This window comes from Dipodomys merriami, unplaced genomic scaffold (genome assembly GCF_024711535.1).
Source record: "Dipodomys merriami isolate MVZ:Mamm:240054 unplaced genomic scaffold, mDipMer1.0.p SCAF_125, whole genome shotgun sequence".
NCBI lineage: Eukaryota > Metazoa > Chordata > Mammalia > Rodentia > Heteromyidae > Dipodomys > Dipodomys merriami.
In genome coordinates this window covers 1,393,141-1,416,594 of record NW_027202549.1, presented here as the reverse complement: position 1 = coordinate 1,416,594, position 23,454 = coordinate 1,393,141, and the positions used below count along the sequence as shown (strand labels likewise).

The 23,454-nt window shown below is 46.6% G+C and overlaps 1 protein-coding gene across 2 annotated transcripts; it reads left to right on the top strand.

The window, feature by feature from the left end:
* Window positions 1-83: 83 nt before the first annotated feature.
* On the top strand, window positions 84-15,446 carry Znf35 (zinc finger protein 35). Of its 2 annotated transcripts, none has more exons than XM_070017596.1 (4): window positions 84-117; window positions 5,912-6,197; window positions 6,925-7,051; window positions 8,734-15,446. In XM_070017596.1, exons 1-4 carry the CDS (start codon window positions 101-103, stop codon window positions 9,978-9,980), a joined length of 1,677 nt encoding a protein of 558 aa, XP_069873697.1. In that variant the 5' UTR covers window positions 84-100; the 3' UTR covers window positions 9,981-15,446. The 2 variants fall into 2 exon arrangements, with proteins under 2 accessions (XP_069873697.1, XP_069873696.1); XM_070017595.1 differs by lacking the exon at window positions 84-117 and adding an exon at window positions 3,751-3,837.
* Window positions 15,447-23,454: the final 8,008 nt, after the last annotated feature.

Here is a 23,454-nt window from a genome sequence, read left to right as displayed (position 1 = left end):
CCTCGTGGGTGCGGTAACTCTGCTAATGTGTTCTCTCAGACTTCCAATGTCCATCTGCAAGCGAAAAGCCATACTGTGGAGGAAATCTCTTGGCTACAAAATGCCAGTGAATCTAAGGTAGATATTCAGAAAATCTAGTGTAGGGATGGGTATGTAGCTCAGTGGTAGAATATACTTGCCCAGAATGTACAAGGTCCTGAGGTTTGATCCTCAGCACCACAAAAAAAAAGAAGGATCTAGTGTTATATGTAAAATGAAATATACCCTGCTTTATTTACTGTTGGTGAAGTGATATTTAGTTCCAAAAGGAAAAAAAATGCAATCAACTTTTTTTTTTTTGGTCATGGGGCTTGAACTCTGGACCTGGGTGCTGTCCCTCAGCTCTTCAGCTCAAGGCAAATACTTGAGCCACAGCACCACTTCTGGTTTTCTGGTGATTCATTGGAGATAAGAGTCTCATGGACTTTCCTGCCCAGGCTGGCTTTGAACCGCAATCCTCAGATCTCAGCCTCCTGAGTAGCTAGGATTACAGGTGTGAACCACTGACGTCCAACCAATCAACTTATTGATAGACAAATTGGAGGAAGTGATGTAGACTTCATTATCTTGGAAAATACAATCCAAATTGTGGTTTTATATATATATATATGTATATATATTGTACATACATATAGTGTATATATATGTATATGTATGTATATATATTGTACATACATATATTGTATATATATATATATACAATATATATACATATATATATGTATATATATAGTGCCTCAGGGCCTAGGTTCTGTTTTGGAGCTTTATCCACTCAAGGCTAGCTTTCTATCACTTGAGCCACAGCTCTCCTGGCTTTCTTGGGTGGTTCATTAGAGATAAGAGTCTCATGGACTTTGCTGACTGTGCTGTCTTTGAACCAGGATCCTCAGGTCTCAACCTCCTGAGTAGCTAGGATGACAGGCGTGAGCCACAGACACCCGGCCTGGTTAAAGGATATTTATTACAGGCCCTTTACTGTGACACTGGGAAAGAGAGCAGCTGAAAACCCTGAGGAAACAGCTTGTGTCTTACAAAATGTAATGGTGTCCTTGTCAATGACGGCAAAAATAGCGTTTGGATTAAGAAGCCGCTGTTTCTGAAAATACATATATTGAACATCTTAAAGAAAATGTCACTGCGACAGAGAATCTATATGGACAGTGTGATCTGTCCATATAAACAGATCATAGCGATTGAGTGCATAAGAGTCTAGTGTTTGAAAACAACCTAAGAAGCTCGCTGGATTTAGAATCCCAAGACATGGGTTCCAGTTCTGACTCTTTGCCTTATTACATGACATTATTATTATTATTTTTTGGGTCCGGTCGTGGGACCTGAACTCTGGGCCTGGGTGCTGTCCCTCAGCTCTTCAGCTCAAGGCTAGCGCTCTACCACTTGAGTCACAGCGCCACTTCTGGCTTTTTTCTTTTTGCTTATGTGGTGCTGAGGAATGGAACCCAGGTTACACGACATTATTAAATCCACCACTTAGTCTGGTTCCTCGTCAGTCAAATGTGGACACATATCTACCTCACAGGGTTGTTGTGGGAGCTCAGTGAAAATATTTACAGAAGTACTTTATGAATTGGTTTGTCAATAAAGTTCCCTAAAAGAGGTTTGCCCAAAGTGTAGAACATGGTATTATGCAGGCTCATTAATTCCATTTATAAAGAATGAAGAATTCCATTCATCTTAGATATTTTCTCCCGCCCCCTCCCAGGTCTAGGGCTTGAACTCAGGGCCTGAGCTTTTGCCCTCAAAGGCTAGTGCTCTACCACTTGAGCCACACCACCACTTTAAGCTTATTTTGCTGGTTCATCGAAGATAAGAGTCTCACTAACTTTCCTGCCCAGGCTGGCTTTGAACTGCAGTCCTCAGATCTCAGCCTCCTGAGTAGCTAGGATGACAGGTGTGAAACACTGCTCATTTGTAAGTTTCATTTGTCCTATAATGCTTGAGGACTACAAATACCTGTGTATCAGGATTGCATCTTCTGACTGGTTGATAGTATGTTGTTATAATAAACTAACAAACTACTCGATTATTGATTATTATAATAAATGTTAGTATGTCAACCCTAAGGCTACTGAAGGCTAGTTCTTCATTAGATTAGGAAGTATCCTACAGTGAGGGAAAAGCTGAAGAGCCTGAAGATCTTAAAGTATTAATTCTTCCCCTTACGTGGGACAAATCATTTCTTAGTTTCCTTTTTTTTTCTGCCAGTTCTGGGGCTTGAACTCCTGGCCTGGGCACTGTCCCTGAGCTTCTTTTGCTCAAGGATAGCACTTTATCACTTAAATCACAGAGCCACTTCCAGTTTTTTCTGTGTGTGTGGTACTGAGGAATCGAACCCAGGGCTTCATGCATGCTAGGTAAGAACTCTACCACTGAGCCAGCTTCCCAGCCCTCTAAGAGACTCTTTTCTCCAGTTAACCAGCAGAATGCCAGAATGGAAGAAATGGCTCAAGTGTCAGAGTGCTAACTTTGAGTGAAAGATGCTATTTAAGAGTGAAATGCCTTCAAGCCTCAAACCCTGGTACTAGCACACACACAGAATCAACCCAGATTATGTAATGGAGAAAGCTGGCATTTACCTCATTAACCAATTAACAAAAATGTAGAATGATAAAAGCCCACATAATATGTGATGTGATATGTGATGCAATGAGCCGAAAAATTTGCCTTCAACTTAGGTTTTGTAGACCTAATTAATCACCAGTTTATAGGAACAGAAAACAGTAGAGAAACATGATAAATAGCCACATGAAACCCAAGCACCAGTAGCTCACACCTGTAATCCTAGCTCCTCAGGAAGCTGAGATTTGAGGATTACGACTCCAAGTCAGCCTGGTCAGGAAAGTCTGTGAGACTGTTGCTTCCAATGAACTACCAGAAAAACCAGAAGTGGAGCTCATGCTTAAAGTCCTAGCTACTCAGGAGGCTGAGATCTGAGGATTGAGGTTCAAAACTAGTCCAGGCAGAAAATATGAGACTCATCACCAATGAACTGGCAAAAGGCTGGAAATGGAGCTGTGGCTCAAAGTGGTAGAGCATTAGTCTTGAGCAAGCTCAGGGCCTGAGTTCAAACACCAGAACCATCATACACACACACACACACACATACACACACACACACACACGTACAAAGAGTGAATGGAGTAGTGTTTGGAAGAACTTAAAAGATACCTAGAAGTAGACTCACAAACTGATTTTTTAAAATTTTTATTTATTTTTGTCAGTTGTGAGGCTTGAACTCTGAGCCTGGGCGCTGTCCCTGAACTCTTCAGCTCAAGGCAAGGGCTCTATCACTTGAGCCACAGCGCCACTTCTGTTTTCTAGGAGGTTTATTGGAGATCAGAGTCTCATGGACTTTCCTAACAAGGCTGGCTTTGAACCTCGATCCTCAGATCTCAGCCTCCTGAGTAGCTAGGATGACAGGGGTAAGCCACTAGGGCCTGGGCTTGATTTTTGTTTCTGTTTTAGCCTGACCTCCATGCCTCTCCACCCTATCATTCCTGTCCCCTTTTGTGCCCAGCTCAGAACAGAGAGATTCAATTCCACACAGTAAACTGGCTCCACAGCACCCACTGGTGGTTTTGGTAAGGAGGGGGGAGGTAACCATCGAGAGGAAACCACCTCTGAGATTCCTAGAGAGACTGGATGGTGTGGAGGTGGGGGCGGGCCCGTCGAGGAGAACCGGAAGTTGGAGCCAGAGGTACTTCCTGTCCGGTCATTGTTCTCGCGCGGGCGGGAGTAGCGGGTGCCGGTGACCTCCGCCGTCCCGGGCTGGGCGTCCAGGTGAGCGCGCCGTGTCGCGTGGGTGGATGGGGATGCCGAGGGGTTCGGGGGGGGGAGGAAGGACCGCCCTGGGCGTGTCCTCCGCTTGGGGGGGGTTCCCTGTCCAGGGTGGTGACTGTGCCCCAGGACTCGGGGCTGGCCTGGGATCCGCCTGCTGCCCGAAAGGGCCCTGAAAATGAGGGAGAGGACATGGGATGGATGGGTGGGTGGATGGGATCGCCCTCAGGAGTGGGTTCGAATCCCTCCAGTTCTGTTTTGGATGGATGGATGGATGGGTGGATGGATTGAGGGATGGATGGGTGGGTGGATGGGTGGATGGATGGGTGGATGGATGGATTGAGGGATGGATGGGTGGGTGGATGGGTGGATGGGATGGGATGGGAACGCCCTCAGGAGTGGGTTCGAATCCCTCCAGTTCTGTTTTGGATGGCTGGCTGGGTGGATGGGTGGATGGATGGATGGATGGGTGGGTGGGTGGGTGGATGAGATGGGAACGCCCTCAGGAGTGGGTTCGAATCCCTCCAGTTCTGTTTTGGATGGCTGGCTGGCTGGCTGGCTGGGTGGGTGGATGGATGGATGGATGGGTGGGTGGATGGGTGGGTGGATGGGATGGGAACGCCCTCAGGAGTGGGTTCGAATCCCTCCAGTTCTGTTTTGGATGGCTGGCTGGCTGGCTGGCTGGCTGGGTGGGTGGATGGATGGATGGATGGATGGATGGGTGGGTGGATGGAGGGATGGATGGATGGGTGGGTGGATGGGTGGATGGATGGATGGGTGGGTGGGTGGGATGGGAACACCCTCAGGAGTGGGTTCGAATCCCTCCAGTTCTGTTTTGGATGGCTGGCTGGCTGGGTGGGTGGGTGGGTGAATGGATGGATGGATGGGTGGATGGATGGCTGGGTGGATGGATGGATGGATGGGTGGGTGGATTGAGGGATGGGTGGGTGGGTGGATGGGTGGGATGGGTGGGTGGATGGGATGGGAACGCCCTCAGGAGTGGGTTGGAATCCCTCCAGTTCTGTTTAAGATCTCAATCACAAGTCTGGTGACAGTATTGTCAATTAGTTCTGCCATGGCTTATTTAAAAAAATTTATTTTTTGCTTGTCAGGCCTAGGAATTGAACTCAGGGCCTAGGCTCTGTCCCTGAACCTCTCTGTGCTGAAGCTTAGCGCTCTATAACCACTTGAGCCACAGCACCCCTTCCAATGGGTGGTTAATTAGAGAGTCGCACGGACTTTTTCCTGCTTAGGTTGACTTTGAACCTCGAACCTGGAACTCAAACCTCAGAACTCAGCCTCCTGAGTAGCCCTGATTATAAGTGTGACCCACCGGTACTCAGGTAATATGTTAACTTTTAGAGGAAAACAGCAGGGGCTGGGAAGGTGGCTCAGTGGTAGAGTGCTCACCTAGCCTGCATGAAGCCGTGGGTTTAATTCTTTAGTACCACATACACAGAAAAAACTCGAAGTGGCACCGTGGCTCAAGTGGTAGAGTGCTAACCTTGAGCAAGAGAAGCTCAGGGACAGTGCCCAGGCCCTGAGTTCAAGCCTCAGGGCTAGCAAAAAAAAAAAAAAAAGGGAGTGATGCTAAAAGTGGATACATGAATCTCTCATATTTGTCTTCCCTGGCTGGTTCAAATTAAGATCCTCCTATGCAGCCTCCTGAGTAAATAGGATTATAGGCGTGAGCCACTGTTACCTAGCATCATCTTTCATCTTATGAGAGAGGACGAAACATTCACTGGGCTACCGTGCCTACTGGCCAGGCCCTAGAGAAATTGGCCGTTGGCCACGTGGCATCTGGACATATCTGTAATCAGTGCCAATATTGTTTTTTTTTTTTTTTTTGGTCGGTTGTGGGGCTTGAACTCTGGGCCTGGGCTCTCTCCCTCAGCTCTTCAGCTCACGGTGAGTGCTCTACCACTTGAGCCACAGTGCCACTTCTGGTTTTCTGGTGGTTCATTGGAGATAAGAGTCTCACAGACTTTCCTGCCCGGCCTAGCCTCCTGAGTAGCTACAGGCTGAGCCATTGGCAACCAGTCCAATATTGTTTTTTTTTTTTTTTTTTTAATAGGTATTTCTCTTGGCCTTGGAAAGTCAAGAAGAGGCTTTTCAAAGTACAGATTAAATGGGGCTTGATCTGTGCTGGGCAACCTCTAGCTATTGGCCCTCCCTGGCTGAGAAGAGGCGTGCCTGCAGGATTGAGAGCTACCATGGCCCTAGCTCCCTGGGGCCCCATAAAGGTGAAAAAAGAAGAGGAAGAGGATGAACCTACCCTAAGTCAGGCAGCCAGCAAACATGTGTGGGTCCCCGGGGCTGGCCCTCAGACAGACCTGAATATATCAGAAGAGGAGCAAAAGGTAAGTGATGGCCTCTTACCTCATTTCAAGGAGGACTCTGATCCTCTGATTCTGAATCTAGCATCTTGTTTCCTAGTCAAGACTCTTTGAGTTTTTCTGGTTTTGTTTTTTGTTGGTTGTGGGGCTGGTATTTAGGGTCTGGGCACTGTTCTGGTGCTCTTTGTGCTCAAGGCTAGCTCTCTACCACTTTGAGCCACAGCACCAAGAGTCTCAAGGGACTTTCTTGTCCCAGCTATCATCGAACTACGATATTCTCAGATCTCAGCCTCTCTGAGTAGCTAGGATGACAGGCGTGAGTCACCAGCACTGGGCTCTCCTTGAGCTTTTTTGCTCAAGGTTCATGCATTGCTTCTAGAGCCACAGCTCTGTTTCTGGTTTTTGTGTGGTTAATTGGAGTTTCCTAGCCTTTCTGGTTTAGATTGGCCTTTAACCTCAATTCTCAGATCTCAGCCTCCTGAGTAGCTAGGATGACAGGCCACCAGTGACTCCCATGTGCTTTTCTCCCATCAGATTCACTGGAGATAAAATAAAAATGGCAGCCTCATTTCTCTGCTCCGTTTCCCATAGTTGCTGGGCTTGGGTAGATTCTGGCTTCCTATTCCATTTATTTATTTATTCATTTATTCTTTAATGTTTTGTAGATTTCAGAAACAAACATGCTCATCCTCCATCCTGTGATCACACTGCCCCCGCCATCATAAAACCAGCTCTGCTTGCTTGTGTCTAGGTTCAGAACACCTTCTGGAACATGGCAGTAGTCCTAACAACACAGGAGGCTCCTGGCAATTGTTCCTGGCCGGGGGCCCTGGCAAAGAGCGAGCTGCTGGAGTCTCACAGGAACCTGACTTCTCTAGGTAAGGTCAACTTCCTGATCTCCCAGTTGACCCTGGGGTTTCTCAGTCTTTTCTTTCTTCCTTTTTTTTTTTTTTGTTGGTCGTGGGGCCTGAAGTCTGGGCCTGGGCGCTGTCCCTCAGCTCTTCAGCTCAAGTCCAGCACTCTTCCACTTGAGCCATAGCGCCACTTCTGGTTTTCTGAGTGGTTTATTGGAGATTAGAGTCTCACGGATTTTTCTGCCCGGGCTGGCTTTGAACTGTGATCCTCAGATCTCAGCCTCCTGAGTAGCTAGGATTACAGGTCTGAACCCCTGGTGCCCAGCTGGATTTTTCTTTTTTGCCTGGACTGGGCTCAAACCACAATCCTCCTGATCTCTGCCTCCCCAGTACCTAAGAATACAACTGAGCCACTGGACCAGGCCCAAGAAGTGGCTTCTTTTGTATATCTTCTCAAGTTAGCAGATAAACAGAAGTATACTCCCAGTTTTATCTTTTATTTTTTGGCCCAAGACCAGGACTCAAAATTCGGGACTGGTACTTTCACTAATTGTGGTGCGCTGCCAACCAAGCCATACTTCTAACACCAGTCTGCATTTTATTCAAACGTATTGTTCGCTGAGTTTTCTGTCTAAGTACCCACAAAGACAGATGCCTTCTTGGGCTTTGTGGGTATCATGAGCCTCCCAGAATTAGCTAGCTAAGGGAAGAAGGGTCCACTCTAGTGATTTTTTTTTTTTTTTGCCAGTCCTGGGGTTTGAACTCAGGGCCTGGGCGCTGTCCCTGAGCTTCTTTTGCTCAAGGCTAGCACTCTACCACTTGAGCCACAGCACCCTTCTGACTTTTTCTGTGATTAATTAGATTTAAGAGTCTCACGGACTTTCCTGCCCAGCTGGGCTGGCTTCAAACCACAGTCCTCAGATCTCAGCCTCCTGAGTAGCTAGGATGACAGGTGTGAGCCACCGGCACCTGACAGTATAATGTGTCTTAATCGATGTTACCTCTTTCCACATTCTCACCTTTTCCTCCTTCCTCACCCACACCTCTCATACTTCTTTATTTTGCAGGATTTACATTACATTCTCAACTTTATTCTCTAGTTGTCTTCATATATTCCCTTCCTCTTGATCCCATCCTACCCATTTCTAGTACTTGTTTCCTAGTGTTTCTTTTATTGAGGAATTTCAGTTTTGAGTTCTGTCTTTTCTGTATTTCAGTTAATACATTTGTGTATACTTGCGCAGTACCTGAAGTATTTTATTTATTTACTCACACACTAATTCTATCTTACCCATATGAAACGTGCAACCTTTTTCTCTTTCTCTATGGGCCTGATTCCCTTCCCTGAGCATAATTCTTTCCAGATCTTTTGCAAATGATTCAAGCGCCGGGTGCTGGTGGCTCACGCCTGTCATCCTAGCTACTCAGGAGGCTGAGATCTGAGGATTGAGGTTCAAAGCCAGCCCGGGCAGGAGAGACCATGAGACTCCTATCTCCAATAAACCACCAGAAAACCGGAAGTGGCGCTGTAGCTCAAGTGGTAGAGTGCTCGCCTTGAGCTCAAGAGCTGAGGGACAGCGCCCAGGCCCAGAGTTCAAGCCCCACGACCGACCAAAGAAAAAAAAAAAGATCATTCTAGCAGATGAGTAAACTTCCATTGTATCCATATACCACATTTTCTTGTGTTGTCTGTCCTCTTGGTTCAGATGCTGAAACCAAGGCCCTACAGTTGCTCGTTCCAAAACCTGAGCCATATCATGAAGCCGAAAACCACCCCATCCTACCAGGAAGAAAACAGAAAGCTGGCCCTCAGGGGCCGGAGTTAGAAGAAATCTGTGAGAATGGAACCATGCTGAAGAGGCAGAGAAGAAAGAGGGAGAAGAAAGATTTCCGAAAAGTAACCATACAAGACTATCACTTTTCTGGAAGTTTTAAAGAAGAAGAAGGCCAGAAACATAAGAAATCGAAGGGGACCGATAACCTCAGTTCTGGCGCTGTGAAAAATAAAAAAATACAGCCCGGGTTAAAGCCTTTCACTTGCAGTGTGTGTGGCAAAAGCTTTAGTCAGAGTGCCAATCTTGTTGTGCACCAGAGAATCCACACGGGCGAGAAACCCTTTGAGTGTCACGCGTGTGGCAAGGCCTTCATCCAGAGTGCAAACCTCGTGGTGCACCAGCGAATTCACACGGGCCAGAAGCCCTACGTGTGTGCCAAATGCGGCAAAGCCTTCACGCAGAGCTCAAATCTGACCGTGCATCAGAAAATCCACTCGCTCGAGAAAACCTTTAAGTGCAGCGACTGCGACAAAGCCTTCAGCTACAGCTCCCAGCTTGCCCGCCACCAAAAAGTGCACATCACGGAGAAATGCTACGAGTGCAACGAGTGTGGCAAAACCTTCACGCGGAGCTCCAACCTCATCGTCCACCAGCGGATCCACACCGGGGAGAAACCTTTCGCATGCAATGACTGCGGCAAAGCCTTCACGCAGAGCGCCAACCTGATCGTGCACCAGCGCAGCCACACGGGCGAGAAGCCGTACGAGTGTAAGGAGTGCGGCAAAGCCTTCAGTTGCTTCTCCCACCTGATCGTGCATCAGAGGATACACACCGCCGAGAAGCCGTACGACTGCAGCGAGTGTGGGAAGGCCTTCAGCCAGCTGTCGTGTCTGATCGTCCACCAGAGGATCCACAGCGGAGACCTGCCTTACGTGTGCGGCCAGTGTGGGAAAGCCTTCACCTGCAGCTCCTACCTGCTCATCCACCAGCGGATTCACAACGGGGAGAAGCCTTACACGTGCCACGAGTGTGGGAAGGCCTTCAGGCAGAGATCCAGCCTCACGGTGCACCAGCGAACCCACACCGGCGAGAAACCCTATGAGTGTGCCAAGTGTAGTGCGGCCTTCATTTCGAACTCGCACCTCATGCGACACCACAGGACCCATCTTGTAGAATAACAAGGAAAGGGACGAGAAGGACCGAGCCTCTTCTCTCCCTAACGTGAAGCACTTGTGTTGTTGGGTTTTTATTCCTCTTTCTCCTTTTGAGTTAGTTTATAGGAAGGCAGGATGGCCAGCGACTGGTGGCTCACACCTGTCATCCTAGCTCATTTGGAGACTGAGATAGGAGGATCGCAGTTCGAGGCCACCAGGCAGGAAAATCCATCAAGAGTCTTTTTATCTCCAGTGAATCACCGGAAAACTGGAAGTGGAGCTATGGCTCAAGTGGTCAAGCACTAGCCTTGAGCAAAAGGGCTCAGGGATAATGCCCTGATTTCCAGTCCCACGACTAACCTAAACAACTAAGTAAAAGGCAGTACAAACATGAGACCATCATTTAAGAAGCCAAGTTGGAAGAAAAAAACTCTGCCCCTAAAAGCAAGGGTTTTTGTTTCACCTGTATCCGAAGCATTCGTGTTTTCTGAAAGGGAATGTGGCATTTTGGGGAAAGGGTCAGACTAAGCTAACTGCTAATAAGCTTATTTGGGGAAAGGGGATTTTTGCCTGCTTTTTTTTTTTTGGCTGATCTTGGGGCTTGAACTCAGGGCCTGTGCAGTATCCTTGAGCCTCTCTTTCTCAAAGCTAGTTCTCTTACCACTTGAATCATAGCTCCCCTTACAGCTTTTTTTTTTGTAGCTCAGTGGAGCTAAGAGTCTTACCAATTTTCCTGCCTGGGCTGGCTTCAAACCACAGTTCTCCTGTGTAGCTAGGATTACAGGTGTGGGCCACCAGTGTCGGGTCTAATTTTGTTTTTAAAACAATTGCTTCCTCCCACCCCTTTTTGTGGTACTCGAGATTGATCCCAACATGTCTCTCATGCTAGAAAAGCACTCTACCACTTGAGCCATGCCCCTAGCACTTGCGTTTTTGTCTTGTTTATGAAATAAGGTCTCGTTATAAATGCCAACTTTGCCCAGGCCAGCCTCGAACCATGATCTTCCTTCCTCTACTCCTGAAGAGTGGGGATTGCAGATAACGTTTTATCATTGCTATCCCTAAAATAAAACTATTAACCATTTATTTCTCCCCAAATAGAAATAGGAAACAGCCTCTCCCTTACTGTCTTGGGGACCCCTGGCAATTCTGTGCTGAATCCCCCCCCCCCATAGTCTGCATGACCTAGCCCTTCAGAATTAACTGAGATGTTTCTATATACCAGTCATATTCATTTGCTAAAATCAATACCTCCATTCCCCCAAATTGCCATCACATTTCTTTCTGGGTGAGGTGTAACTACTGTCGCTGGTTTGAGGAATCAAAAATGAACTTCCTTGGAGATATAGGCAGGAAGTTTCCACTGTCAGCCCTCCCAGGCCCACCTGAGGGTGAGGGTAGATGCCATTTACTGTGGCTTTTCATTCTAGCAACCTAGATGGTATTTAGAGCTCTTCCAATTCTGAGAAGGGCCAAAGGAGTGGAGAGGAGGAGGAAGAATAGGATAATTAAGGCCTTCCTCCCCCCCCCCCTTTTGTTTTTTTGCTGGTCCTGGGGCTGGAACTCAGGGCCTGGGATCTCTCTGTCCCTGAACCGCTCTGTGCTCAAGGCTAGCACTCTACCACTTGAGCCAGAGCGCCATTTCCTGCTTTTCCTGTGTATGTAGTAGTGAGGAATTGAACCCAGGGCTTCATGCATACTAGGCAAGTGCTCTTGCACTCTACCACTAAGCCACATTGCCAGCCCCTTCCTTTTTTCTTTTTGTCAGTTGCGGGGCTTGAACTCAGGGTCTGGGTGGTGTCCCTGAGCTTTTCTGCTTGAGGCTAACACTTTGAGCCTCACCTTGCCGTTTTCTGGTGGTTCATTGGAGATGAGTCTCTTGGATTTGTCTGCCTGGGCTGGCTTGAACCGTGATCCTCAGATCTCCGTCTCTTGAGCAGTCAAGTGTGAGCCACCAGAGCCTGGCTCCTTGTATTGGTTTTGGAGAAAGTCCAGGATGTTGGAAAGTGAAAACTTGTCAAAGGATGAAGATACAGACTAAGATATTTTTGTTACCACAGGCCCTTCATTCCCATGAACAAAGAGATTCATAAAACTATGCAATAGGTTCAGTTTTTGAGGAATAATGCCTTGGATCTTTCTAGATCTTTTTGTACTTCATGCATAGAAAGCAGTACTTGGCCATTAACTTGTGCACTTTTCCATCACCCATCACCTGTAATACATTGCAGAGAGGTTCGATCATTTACTCACTTTCTATTAGTTTTTGTGTCAATACTAGGGCTTGAACTCCGGGCCTGAGTGCTGTCCCTGAGGGTTATTATTTTTATTATTATTATTATTATTATTTTGCTCAGTCCTGGGACTTGAACTCAGGGCCTAGGCACTGTCCCTGAGCCTCTTTGTGCTCAAGGCTAGCACTCTACCATTTGAGCCACAGCGCCACTTCTGGCTTTTTCTGAATAGTTTATTGGCGGTTAGAGGCTCACAGACTTTCCTGCCCAGGCTGGCTTTGAACTGCAGTCCTCAGATCTCAGCCTCCTGAGTAGCTAGGATGACAGGCATGAGCCACCAATGATCAGCTTAAGAGCCTTACACTTGCCTGGTCAAGCTGGCTTTGAGCCTGGGTCATCTGATCTCAGCCTCCTGAGTAGCTACAGTGACAGGTGTCAGCCCCCAGAATCTCGCCACCTAGGGGGATTTTTAAAGCATTTTCAAGCCTCAATATGTATGTGAAAATACCATACAGAGGGGTTACAATTACATGAGCAAGGTAATGAGTTTCTTATCAAGCCTTGTTGCCTCCTCCTCTGTTTCCCCTTACCATCCTTGCCCTCCCAACCCCCTGCCCCCAATATTGTAAAACAGTTCTATAGGGCATTGCAATATGTAGCCAAAGTAGGAGCCACTGCAGTCCTACAAAACCCAACAGGCCAAAGTAATGGAAGGCCCCAGTGGTAAGCAGCTGGCACCTGGGCCCCGAGTTCAAACTCAGGGCTGGCAAAACATCAAAGACAAAATGGAAACCTTGCTTCATTCCCTTCACTGCCACCTGAAAACCCTTGGATTAGACTGGTTGCGTATCACCCTTCACGATGAAAATAGTTCCCTGTGGTAAATGTGCTAGGTTCTGGGAGTGCCAGAGCAAACTAGTTCTACTAACCCCTCTCTCTCTCTCTCTCGCCTCTCCGCTGGGAAAACTTGTCAGGAATTTCCCCCACGCTCTACACAGCTCTTCCAATCTCATTGGCCAGTGAGACAGATTGGTAATCTCATTGGCCAGGCCTCCAACCCCATTCTCAACGTTCCTCCTACCACATCGGAGGCACACCCTGCTCCCTCTGTGCCTTTGTTCACACCTGCTTCAGTGCCTGGACTATGTACGTGCCCACCAGTCTCCACACTGGCCCTATCACCTAACCTTTTAAGCTTTGGTTCAGGGCTCATCTCTAGGGAACCTCTACCTAGCAGCCCAAGGGCATACTGAGAAATATAAAACCATGATGTATATCTAGTTTTCCTTTGGCTATTAAAAAAAAAATCTTGCTTGAAAATTATATATGCAGCACAATTTGCATATATGGTTGCTGTTGCATATACTAACTTTTTAGTATTAAAGTATGTGAACAAATTACCTGAGAGAAATATGAAATGTTGTAAATGGTAAATCAACTTGTTCACAGCTGATTGATTAGATGGTAAATTCTAGAGCTTAGATTTGAAGTTATTCTGCATAATAAGATTATGGGTAATGAAACTTTTTTTTTTTTTGTCTGTTGTGGGGCTTGAACTCAGGCCTGAGCCACAGTGCCATTTCTGGGTTTTAGTGGGTAATTGGAGGTAAGAGTCTTACGGACTGTCCTGTCCAGACTGCCTTTGAATCTCAATCCTCCTGAGTAGCTAGGATTAAAGGTGTAAGCCACGCAGGCCCAGCTAAACTTTTTTTTTTTAGTAGTTTTCATATTTTCTATGAAGAGCAAGAATTTTATAATCAATAATAAATTATTTATTTACGTATTTAGTTTTATTGAATTAACTGAACCAGTGTCTCAGTTCACCTTAAGCTGTTGAATATTATCCCCTCTTTTCTCTTCCCCACCTCTGACATTGTTAAGTCTGATAATTTTTTTAACTGCTATTCTATAACCATATTGTTGTATGATTTGTTTTCTGCTTTGGCTAAAAGTTGAAAATAAATGGCATGAACACTGATAGCCATTTGAATACTGTTCACCGCAGATCGTAGCTTTTGTATTTGTATTTCTTTTGGGGAACAGCTGTTTGCTTTTTTTCACTATAGGTTTTAGTTGCTTTTGGCTTTACCTTGTATGAAGCATGTAACTTTATAGCACATCTTCAGTCATTTCCAAGTTGTCTACCCAATGTACTCTCTCCATTTTCCCCTATATATTTCTCTTCCAGGTACCTCTAGCTCCTGCTCTAGTCTGAGTTTTTGTTTTTGTTTTTAACTTCTGGGGTCTGGGCACTGTCCCTGAGCTTTTTTGGCTACAACACTAATACTCTACCACTTGAGCCACTTCTGACTTTTTCTTTTTATGTGATACTGAGGAATCGAACCCAGAGCTTCATGTATGCTAGGCAAGCACTCTATCACTAAATCACATTCCCAGCCCCTCTAGTCTGTTTTTGTTGCCCCTTGTCTGTTATCCTGTTATACTTGGTTCCATTGCTTCCTGAATCAATTACTTTAGTCTTTCTTTCACTGCAGCATAGCTTGACATTACTTACCAAGGAGAACAGAGAGAGCAAAACTGTTTAGCACTTAACCTACCTAAACATTTCTCTCTGGCCTTGTGCTTGATTGGTAGTTTGAATCTGGAATTCTAGGTGGCAGTTTATCCCCAGAATTTCATGATTTCCATTTAGTGTTTGGATCCATTGTTACCAACGAGATAACTGAATCTAGTCAGATTTTTTTTTTTAATGTGCTTGAACTCAGGATATAGGTGCTGTTCTTGAGCCACAGCACCACTTCGAACTTTTTACTGGTTATGGGGTTTCTCCGATTTGTCCTCCCAGGCTGCCTTTGCACCTTGATCTTTAGATCTCAGCTTCCTCAGTAGCTAGGATTACAGGCATGAACCGTGGCACTCAATGTGTGCACCATTTGTAGAACTGCATATATATCTTGGTTACAGTATTACCATTTTAAGGAAACTATTTAAATGAATAGTTAGACAATGTATACTTGGTGTTACTATTTTACAAAAATATTAACCCAAGTGACTGATTAGAAAGTTATGACTGCATGCAACATTGTAGTATAAACCCTAAAATAGCCACAGGCTAATAGGAACATTGAATGGATAATAAAGCTCTTCAGAGCCATATATCTATAACATTTTTGTTAAATGTAAATGCATAGGAGAGACTAAAGGGAAATCAAGAGATTAAGTGTTTACAGTGGTTAAATTGTCCTGTGTCAGCCTGACTTTTGGGATTAGGAAAGCAAATATTAAAAGAGATCAAATTAGCAAGGATTTGTTGTGGTGTGTGAATGTAATGACCTCAGTGAGAAAATCCACCGAGGCACGGCTAGAGGTGACAAAGGAGTTTTACTTACACTAGAAAGGGGGCCTCCGACAACGACATTGTCCTGGGCTGGATACCCAGAACCCAGAGTAGCCTCCACCACCAAACCTCCAAGGAGGTGAGCCTCTGTCTCCTCCTGCTCTCTGCTGCTTTTCCTGGGAGGCCTGGACCGGCAACAGTCTTGGGTAGGTGATCCTGGTGGCTGTTCCCACCAGTTCCCCACACAGCCCCCTGCAGCCTGTGTGTGTGTGTGTGTGTGTGTGTGTGGTACCAGTTCCCACACAGCCCCCTGCAGCCTGTGTGTGTGTGTGTGTTACCAGTTCCCCACACAGCCCCCTGCAGCCTGTGTGTGTGTGGGGTGTGTGTGTGTGTGTGTGTGTGTGTGTGGCTGGGGTGTGTGTGTGTGTGTGTGACCAGTTCCCCACACAGCCCCCTGCAGCCCAGGGTGTGTGTGTGTGTGTGGTGCCCTCCGCTCCAACTGCCTTCTGTGTGTGTGTGTGTGGTGTGTGTGTGTGTGTGTGGTGCCCTACCCCTGCTCCAACTGCCTTCTGTGTGTGTGTGTGTGTGGTGTGTGTGTGTGTGTGTGTGTGTGTGTGTGTGTGTGGTGCCCTACCCCTGCTCCAACTGCCTTCTGTGTGTGTGTGTGTGTGTGTGTGTGTGTGTGTGTGTGTGTGTGGTGCCCTACCCCCGCTCCAACTGCCTTGTGATGTTCCCCCCCCTCCCACCAGACTCTGCAGCCCAACTGCTCAACCACTTCTTGATGCCCAACCCCCCGTCCCCCCCAGGGCCAGATCCATGGGCAAGGTGATGTCAGAGTAGGGCGGGACTTCCTGCCCTGCCGGTTGTCACATGGGTCAGGTAGGGTCTAGAGAAATACGGCCACAGTTTATCAGGACCCTAATAACGCCAGGCAAAGAGTTCAATCAAGGCATGTAGGATGGTGACATTGTTCTGTCTAGGGTGGGGAAGCTGGGTGGTGGGAGGGTATTTGGAAAAAGAAATCTCTCAAGAAGAAAAGACCTCGTGCTGAGCACTGGTGGCTCACACCTGTGATCCTAGCTACTGAAGAGGCTGAGATCTGAGGATCGAGGTTCAAAGCCAGGCTGGGCAGGAAAGTCCGTAAGACTTTTATCTCCTCCAATGAACCAACCAGAAAACTAGAAGTGGCACTGTGGCTCAAGCATTAGAGCACTTGCTTTGAGCTGAAGAGCTTGGAGACAGTGCCTAGGCCCAGAGTTCAAGCCCCATGACTGACAAAGGAAAAAAAAGAAGAAAAGACCCTTCTGGCCTGGGTCTTACACTAGAAAGGGGAGGTCCCTTCAAAGTAATAAGAATAATAAACTTCAAAGTAATCCAGTGATGGAGGCACGTGGGTAACAGCACTCAGAACAACCTAGCAGTAAGTACTGTTGTGGTAAGCTGTCAAGAAGTTGGAGCCCAGAGCTCAGTGGTGTTTATGTTCCCTCACTGGGTGAAGCTGGGTATGGTGGGGGCCACTTCATTGCTGGTCACAGAGGTTGTGGTTGCCTAGCAACTTCCTAGTTCCCCTGTGTTGACACTGTCACCTAAGCAGGAGACAAAGTCTGGGTGGACCTTAGAGTCAAAAGTCTTGTGACATAGATGTCTAGTTCTTTATTTTCCTGGTCACAGATTTGCCACAAAAAATCCCCACTTATTTTCTATTCTTGGACCTAACTAGAGGCATTGTAACATGTTTAATGTCTAAAAGGCAATGGGAAAAAATGTGAGTATACTTTTGAATAGTTGATCCAATTCTTTGCCATTGTAGTAACTTTCTTTTATCCTTTTTCTCCCTCCCCGCCCCCCTTTTTCTTTCTTGTCCTGGGGCTTAAACTCAGGGCCTGGGTGCTGACCCTGAGGTTTTTCTTTTTTGTCAGTCAGTGGGCTTGTACTCTGGGCCTGGGTGCTGTCCCTCAGCTCTTCAGCTCAAGGTGAGCGCTCTACAACTTGAGCCACAGCGCCACTTCTGGTTTTCTGGTGGTTCATTGGAGATAAGAGTCTCATGGACTTTCCTGCCCAGGTTGGCTTTGAACCGTGATCCTCAGATCTCAGCCTCCTGAAGAGCTAGAATGACAGGTATGAGCCATCGGCACCTGGCTCCAGCTCCAGTTTTTGACAGTTTATTGAAGATAGGCGTCACACTTTCCTGCCTGGGCTGGCTTTTGGACCTCTATCCTCAGATCTCAGCCTCCTGAGAAGCTACGATGGCAGGCTGGTACCCAGGTCTGGCTTCCAGCATTGATTTTAATGAGACCTTAGGAACCAGGTGGAGCTAGATTCATAGTTATCTTGGGGGAAGTTGCCCCATCCCCATGTTCCATCGACTTGCTAGGGTATTTTACGCATGCACACAGAACCTCTTGCAAAAAGGCCACACAGTTGCTTGAGCGGTAGACTTGAGTAAAGAAGGCTCAGACAGCGCCCAGGCCCAGAGTTCAAGCCACATGACCAACCAAAACAAAACAAAAAATGGACTACATGTGTAGATGTGTATTGCCTTTTTGTTTTCTATCTTATTTTTTGGTGCCACTGGGGTTTGAACTCAAGAGCTTCTCAATCTCCCAGCTTGCTTGCTTGGTGCTTTAACACGAGCCACAGGCCTACTTGGCTTATGTTTTACCACTTGAGGCACATCTCCAGCCTGGCTTTTTTGCTAGTTATTTTGGAGACTGGAGTCTTGCAGACTTTTCTCCCCAGGCTGGCTTTTAAACATCATTTCCCAGATCTCAGTCTCTTAAATAGCTAGAATTATAGGCATGAACCACCCGGTACCTTGAATAATTACAATGATTATCACTGTATTTTGAATGTTACCTGTGCTCTCAGTTTTGAGTTGTGCTCAGGAAAAAAAAAAAAAAAAAAGGCAGGCTGGGCACTGGGTGGATCACACCTGTAATCCTAGCTACTCAGGAAACTGAGATCTGAGGATTGCATGCAGTTCAAAGCCAGCCTCTGCAGGAAGTCTGTGAGCCTCTTAGCTCTTATCAACCACTACAACATGGAAATGGACTAGCCTGCTTTTTTCCTCACATTCTCATCCCAAGAATTATGGTGTAAATTGTTAATTTCCCTAGACAAAAGCTGTCTCTTTTTCTGTCCACTGGGACAATTGATCCATCTCTCTACCTTAACCCCTCCTCTCACGGCAGTGCTTGAATGGTTTTCTAATGAAAGAGCCTTGTCGATATTCAATACAAAAGAAGATAGAGATTGGAAGTGAGACTTATCTAAGTAAGTGAGCTGGAGAAAGTATGTGGGAAATAGCCAGTAGAATGACTTGGACATTTTTGTTTGTTTTTGTTTTTTTTTGGGGTCCGGTCATGGGGCCTGAACTCTGGGTCTGGGCGCTGTCCCTCAGCCCTTCAGCTCAAGGCTAGCGCTCTACCACTTGAGCCATAGCGCCACTTCCGGCTTTTTTCTTTTTGCTTATGTGGTGCTGAGGAATCGAACCCAGGACCTCAGGCATGCAAGGCAAGCACTCTACCACTGAGCCACCTTCCCAGCGCCTCTTGGACATTTTTTTTTTTTTTGACAGTCGTGGGGCTTGAACTCTGGGCCTGGGCGCTGTCCCTCAGCTCTTCAGCTCAAGGCGAGCACTCTACCACTTGAGCTACAGCGCCACTTCCGGTTTTCTGGTGGTTTACTGGAGATAGGAGTCTCACGGTCTTTCCTGCCCGGGCTGGCTTTGAACCGCGATCCTCAGATCTCAGCCTCCTGAGTAGCTAGGATTACAGGCATGAGCCACCAGCGCCCGGCTGCCTTGGACATTTTTGAAGGTAGTGGATAATAATATTCAGGCTTGAACTCGGCCTTGTGCTTACTAGGTAAACACTCTATCCTACTTGAGTCATAAATGTCCAGCTCTTTCTTTTAGTTTCTTTTATCGCTAGGCTATGGAGCTTTTACCTTTGGCCAGTGTTGGATTGTGATCTTCCTTCCACTGCTTTCCAAATAGCAGGGATTAGAGATGTGTGCCACCATACGTGGCTGGAAATTTTAAAAGCAATCAATTGCTGTATCTTCCAGGGATGTTGGGGACAAGTATGGGTGGGCATAGGTGGAGACTACTTTATTATGACACTCATTTTTCTGTCATTCCTGGAATTAGTCTTTTTAGAGACTCCTAACATTCACGCCTTGAATATAAACCACAAGTATTGCATGCTTTCCCCTCAGCTCAGCTTGGATGGTGGTGGTGGGTTTCCATTTGTTTCTGTTTCCTTCCTGTGTGTCTGTTGCTGGACTTGCCAGCAAATCCCTCATGAACAATGATCACATCACCCTATGTGAATCTCTTCCACCACTTGTAAGTCTGAATTACTTTTTAATCTTTCTTTCTTTCTTTTTTTGGTCCTGGTCTTGGGGCTTGAACTCAGGGCCTGGGCTTTATCCCTGAGCTTTTGTTGTTGTTGTTGCTCAAAGCTAGTATTCTCCCACTTGAGCCACAGCTCCACTTTAAAGACTTGCCTGCCAGGACTACTGGCTTCCAACCGTGATCCTCAGATCTCATTCTGCTGAGTTACTAAGATTAAAGGAACAAACCCATTGGTGACTGGTCAGCTTGTTTTTATGGCTTCTGAGACCTTTAGAAGAAGAGTCTTGCAGCTTACAGGGTTCTACTTTGCTCCATGCAAGAGATTCACTAGGATGTTTTCTTTCAGCTTGGAAGAATTAGCATGGTGACTCTGAAATTCACCAAGACTTCCAGGAAGAAGATGTCAAAAGAATGAATACTAGGACTCTCTATTTGAAGAAAACCACTCACGTGAGAACACAAAAGAAATCTCTCTCAAAGAGATTGCTAGGCCTTGCCTTTTTCAGTGAAGGAGGGTTTGAGGGAATAACCTTCATTCTCCCCTCCCCACCCTGAAATGAGTAGTCAAGAATCTAACAGAAAAAGCTTGATTTTGACCTCCAGCATAGTTACACATCTTAAAGAGTTTCTACAGAAAAAAAGCCTGCCTGAGTGGGAAGCAGGTAAGGTAACACAGCAATGAGATTTTGGACCAGCGGCCCCCATGCAAAGCTAAGAAGAGGGAAATATTATTCAGAGCTCACCCCTTACCCAGCACAAGAGAACTCATACTGGAGGAAGACCCGATGCGTGTGCAAGTGTGGGCAAACTTTTCATCATAGCTCATTCCATGTTCAACAGGAAAGCGTTCACATCGGAGTGAAATCTTACCTGCGGGAGCAGTGCAATGTTGCTCATTCCTTTCTCAGCATCAGAGACCCCCCCAACACAGGTTATTCCACCAGAACACACACCTCATCCATCCTCAGAGAATTCACAGTGGGGACAAGCCTTATTCATGCAACCACTGTGGCTCTGCTTTTTGGCCCACAGTCAAATCTCACCTGACACCAGAGGATTCACACTGGGGCAAAGCATCATAAATGCAGCGAGTATGGGAAATATTTCTGAAGATAGACTCCAGTCAGCCTCAGAGAATTCATACTGGAGAGAAAGCCTATAGGTGTAAAGAACATGGCCAAACCTTTTCTCAGATTCCATCCCTAACCATGCACCGATGATTTATCCCAGCCCTATAAATGTAAGAGGTTTTGGCAAAGCTTTTGTGTACAGAACACCACGTACTAAACTTCAGAGGATGCACACGGATCACAGCCCTACAAATGCAGCGAGAGTGGGAAAGCCTTCATTCTTTTTTCAGCACTAGAGATGCCACACTGATATGGCAAGTGCTCAAATCAGAATCCCTACCTCAGCCTACGAGAACTCACACAGCGGTATGGCCTTCTGAGTGTGAACAATGTAGGAAGGCCTTCGCTCACAGCTCGTCTTTTACCAAACATCACAGAACTCACACTGGTGAAAAACTGTACATGTAGTAAGTGTGAAAAAGCCTTCTGTAAGTATGCATAACTGAGTGAGCATAAGCAAATTCACACCGTGAAAAGCCCCACAAGGGCTTGGACGATGGAAGAGTTCAATGCTTTCCAGACTTCAGAAACTTCACAGTGGCGAATACAGTGAGTCACTAGGACTGTGCCTAGGAAGAGAGAGAGAATGTTGGAAAGATTGGGAGTTTGTGCGTGCGTACATGTGCATGTGTGTGTGTGTGTGTGTGTGTGTGTGTGTGTGTGTGTGTGTGTGTGGAAAGATTGGGAGTTTGTGCGTGCGTACATGTGCATGTGTGTGTGTGTGTGTGTGTGTGTGTGTGTGTGTGTGTGTGTGTGTGTGTGTGTGTGTGTGTAGGTCCTGGGGCTTGAATTCAGGGCTTGGGGATTGTCTCTGAGCTTTTGGTACTCAAGGCTAGTGCTCTACCACTTAAGCCACAGCTCCACTTCCAGTCTTTGGTGGTTAATTGGAGCTAAGAGTCGCACCAACTTTCCTGCTGACATTGAACCAGGAATCTCAGATCTCAGCTTCCTGAGTAGCTAGGATGACAGGTGTGAGCCACCAGCGTCTGGCTTGCATTTTGTACTTCACGGGCACTTTCTAAGTTTTGTTTCTTCTCTCAATGCTGGCGCTCTACCACTTGAACCTCAGCTCCACTTCCAGCTTTGTCTGGAAGTCTCACAGACTTTCCTGCCTGGGATGGTTTTGAATCCTGATCCTCAGAGCTTAGCTTTCTGAGCAACTGGGATGACAGGCATGAGCCAGTGTTGTCATTTCCTGAAAAAGACCCTTTATTGGTGGAAAACAGCCTATCTGGGAATTTTAATGTGAATCATGTTCTCTGCTGCATGCCATTCATTTATACCAACTATTGCATGCTGCAGCTTAGGGATATAATGTCTCCCACAGTCCCACTATCCTGCTAGCAGGAAGCCAGCTGCTGCTCTCCTAATGCTTCATCCCTGCAGTAAATGTGGAGATGAGGAGGATGTGCCCGTACTTGCTGAATGAGTACCATCCTGGAAGCTTTGCAGAAGGGAGAGATCAACGTCAGGGCTGTAAAGTCACTGGAGAACAACTGAGACTGCAGTCCAAACATTTACTCTTGGTCTGTTGTTTCGGTGTTGGGTATTGAACTCATGGCCTCACTCAGCTACATTTCCAACCTGAACATTTCTTGTGCTCCTGAGATTTGAACTAAGGACCTCATGCATGCTAGGTTACAAGATGCCATTGAGCGGGCTGGGAATGTGGCTTAGAGGTACTGTGATTGCTTAGCATGCATGAAGCCCTGGGTTGATTCCTCAGTCCCACATGAACAGAAAAAGCTGGAAGTGGTGCTGTGGCTCAAGTAGTAGAGAGCTAGCCTTGAGAAAAAGCAGTTCAGGGACAGTGGCTTTTCGAATAGGGGCTTGCTTCCCAACTGGGGGTGTGCCTGAACTGCCATACTCCCACTCTGAGGTTTCTCTTCTTTGCTGAAATCACAGGGATGACCACCTTCTGTGAAAAGCCTTTTTCCTAATCTCAGCCTCGCACATAGGGTAGGATGGCAGGCATCCAGCTATAAGTTGAGATGGGCCGAGGCTGGCCTTGAACTGTGATTCTCTTGTTCTCAGCCTCTCAAGTCATTATTACAGATGGCCAACCTATCAACCTGTTATCATTATTTGATATTTACAAGTATTACCCTCATTTAATCTTTGGTATCATGATTTTTACAAGTAAAGTAGGCACTGCTGGGTGATGTGGCTCATGCCTGTCATCCCAGCTGCTCAGGAGGCTGAGATCTGAGGATCGAGGTTGAAAACCAGCATGGGAAGAAAGAAGTGACATTGTCCAAAAAGAAATGTACACTTTACCTGATTTGTTACTAAACCCTTTGCACATCACCTTTATAATAACAATAAAGTAAACTTGCCGGGTGCTGGTGGCTCACACCTGTAATCCAAGCTACTCAGGAGGCTGAGATCTGAGGATCACGGATCAAAGCCAGCTCAGGCAGGAAAGTCCATGAGACTCTTATCTCCAATGAACCACCAGAAAATTGGAAGGGGTGCTGTG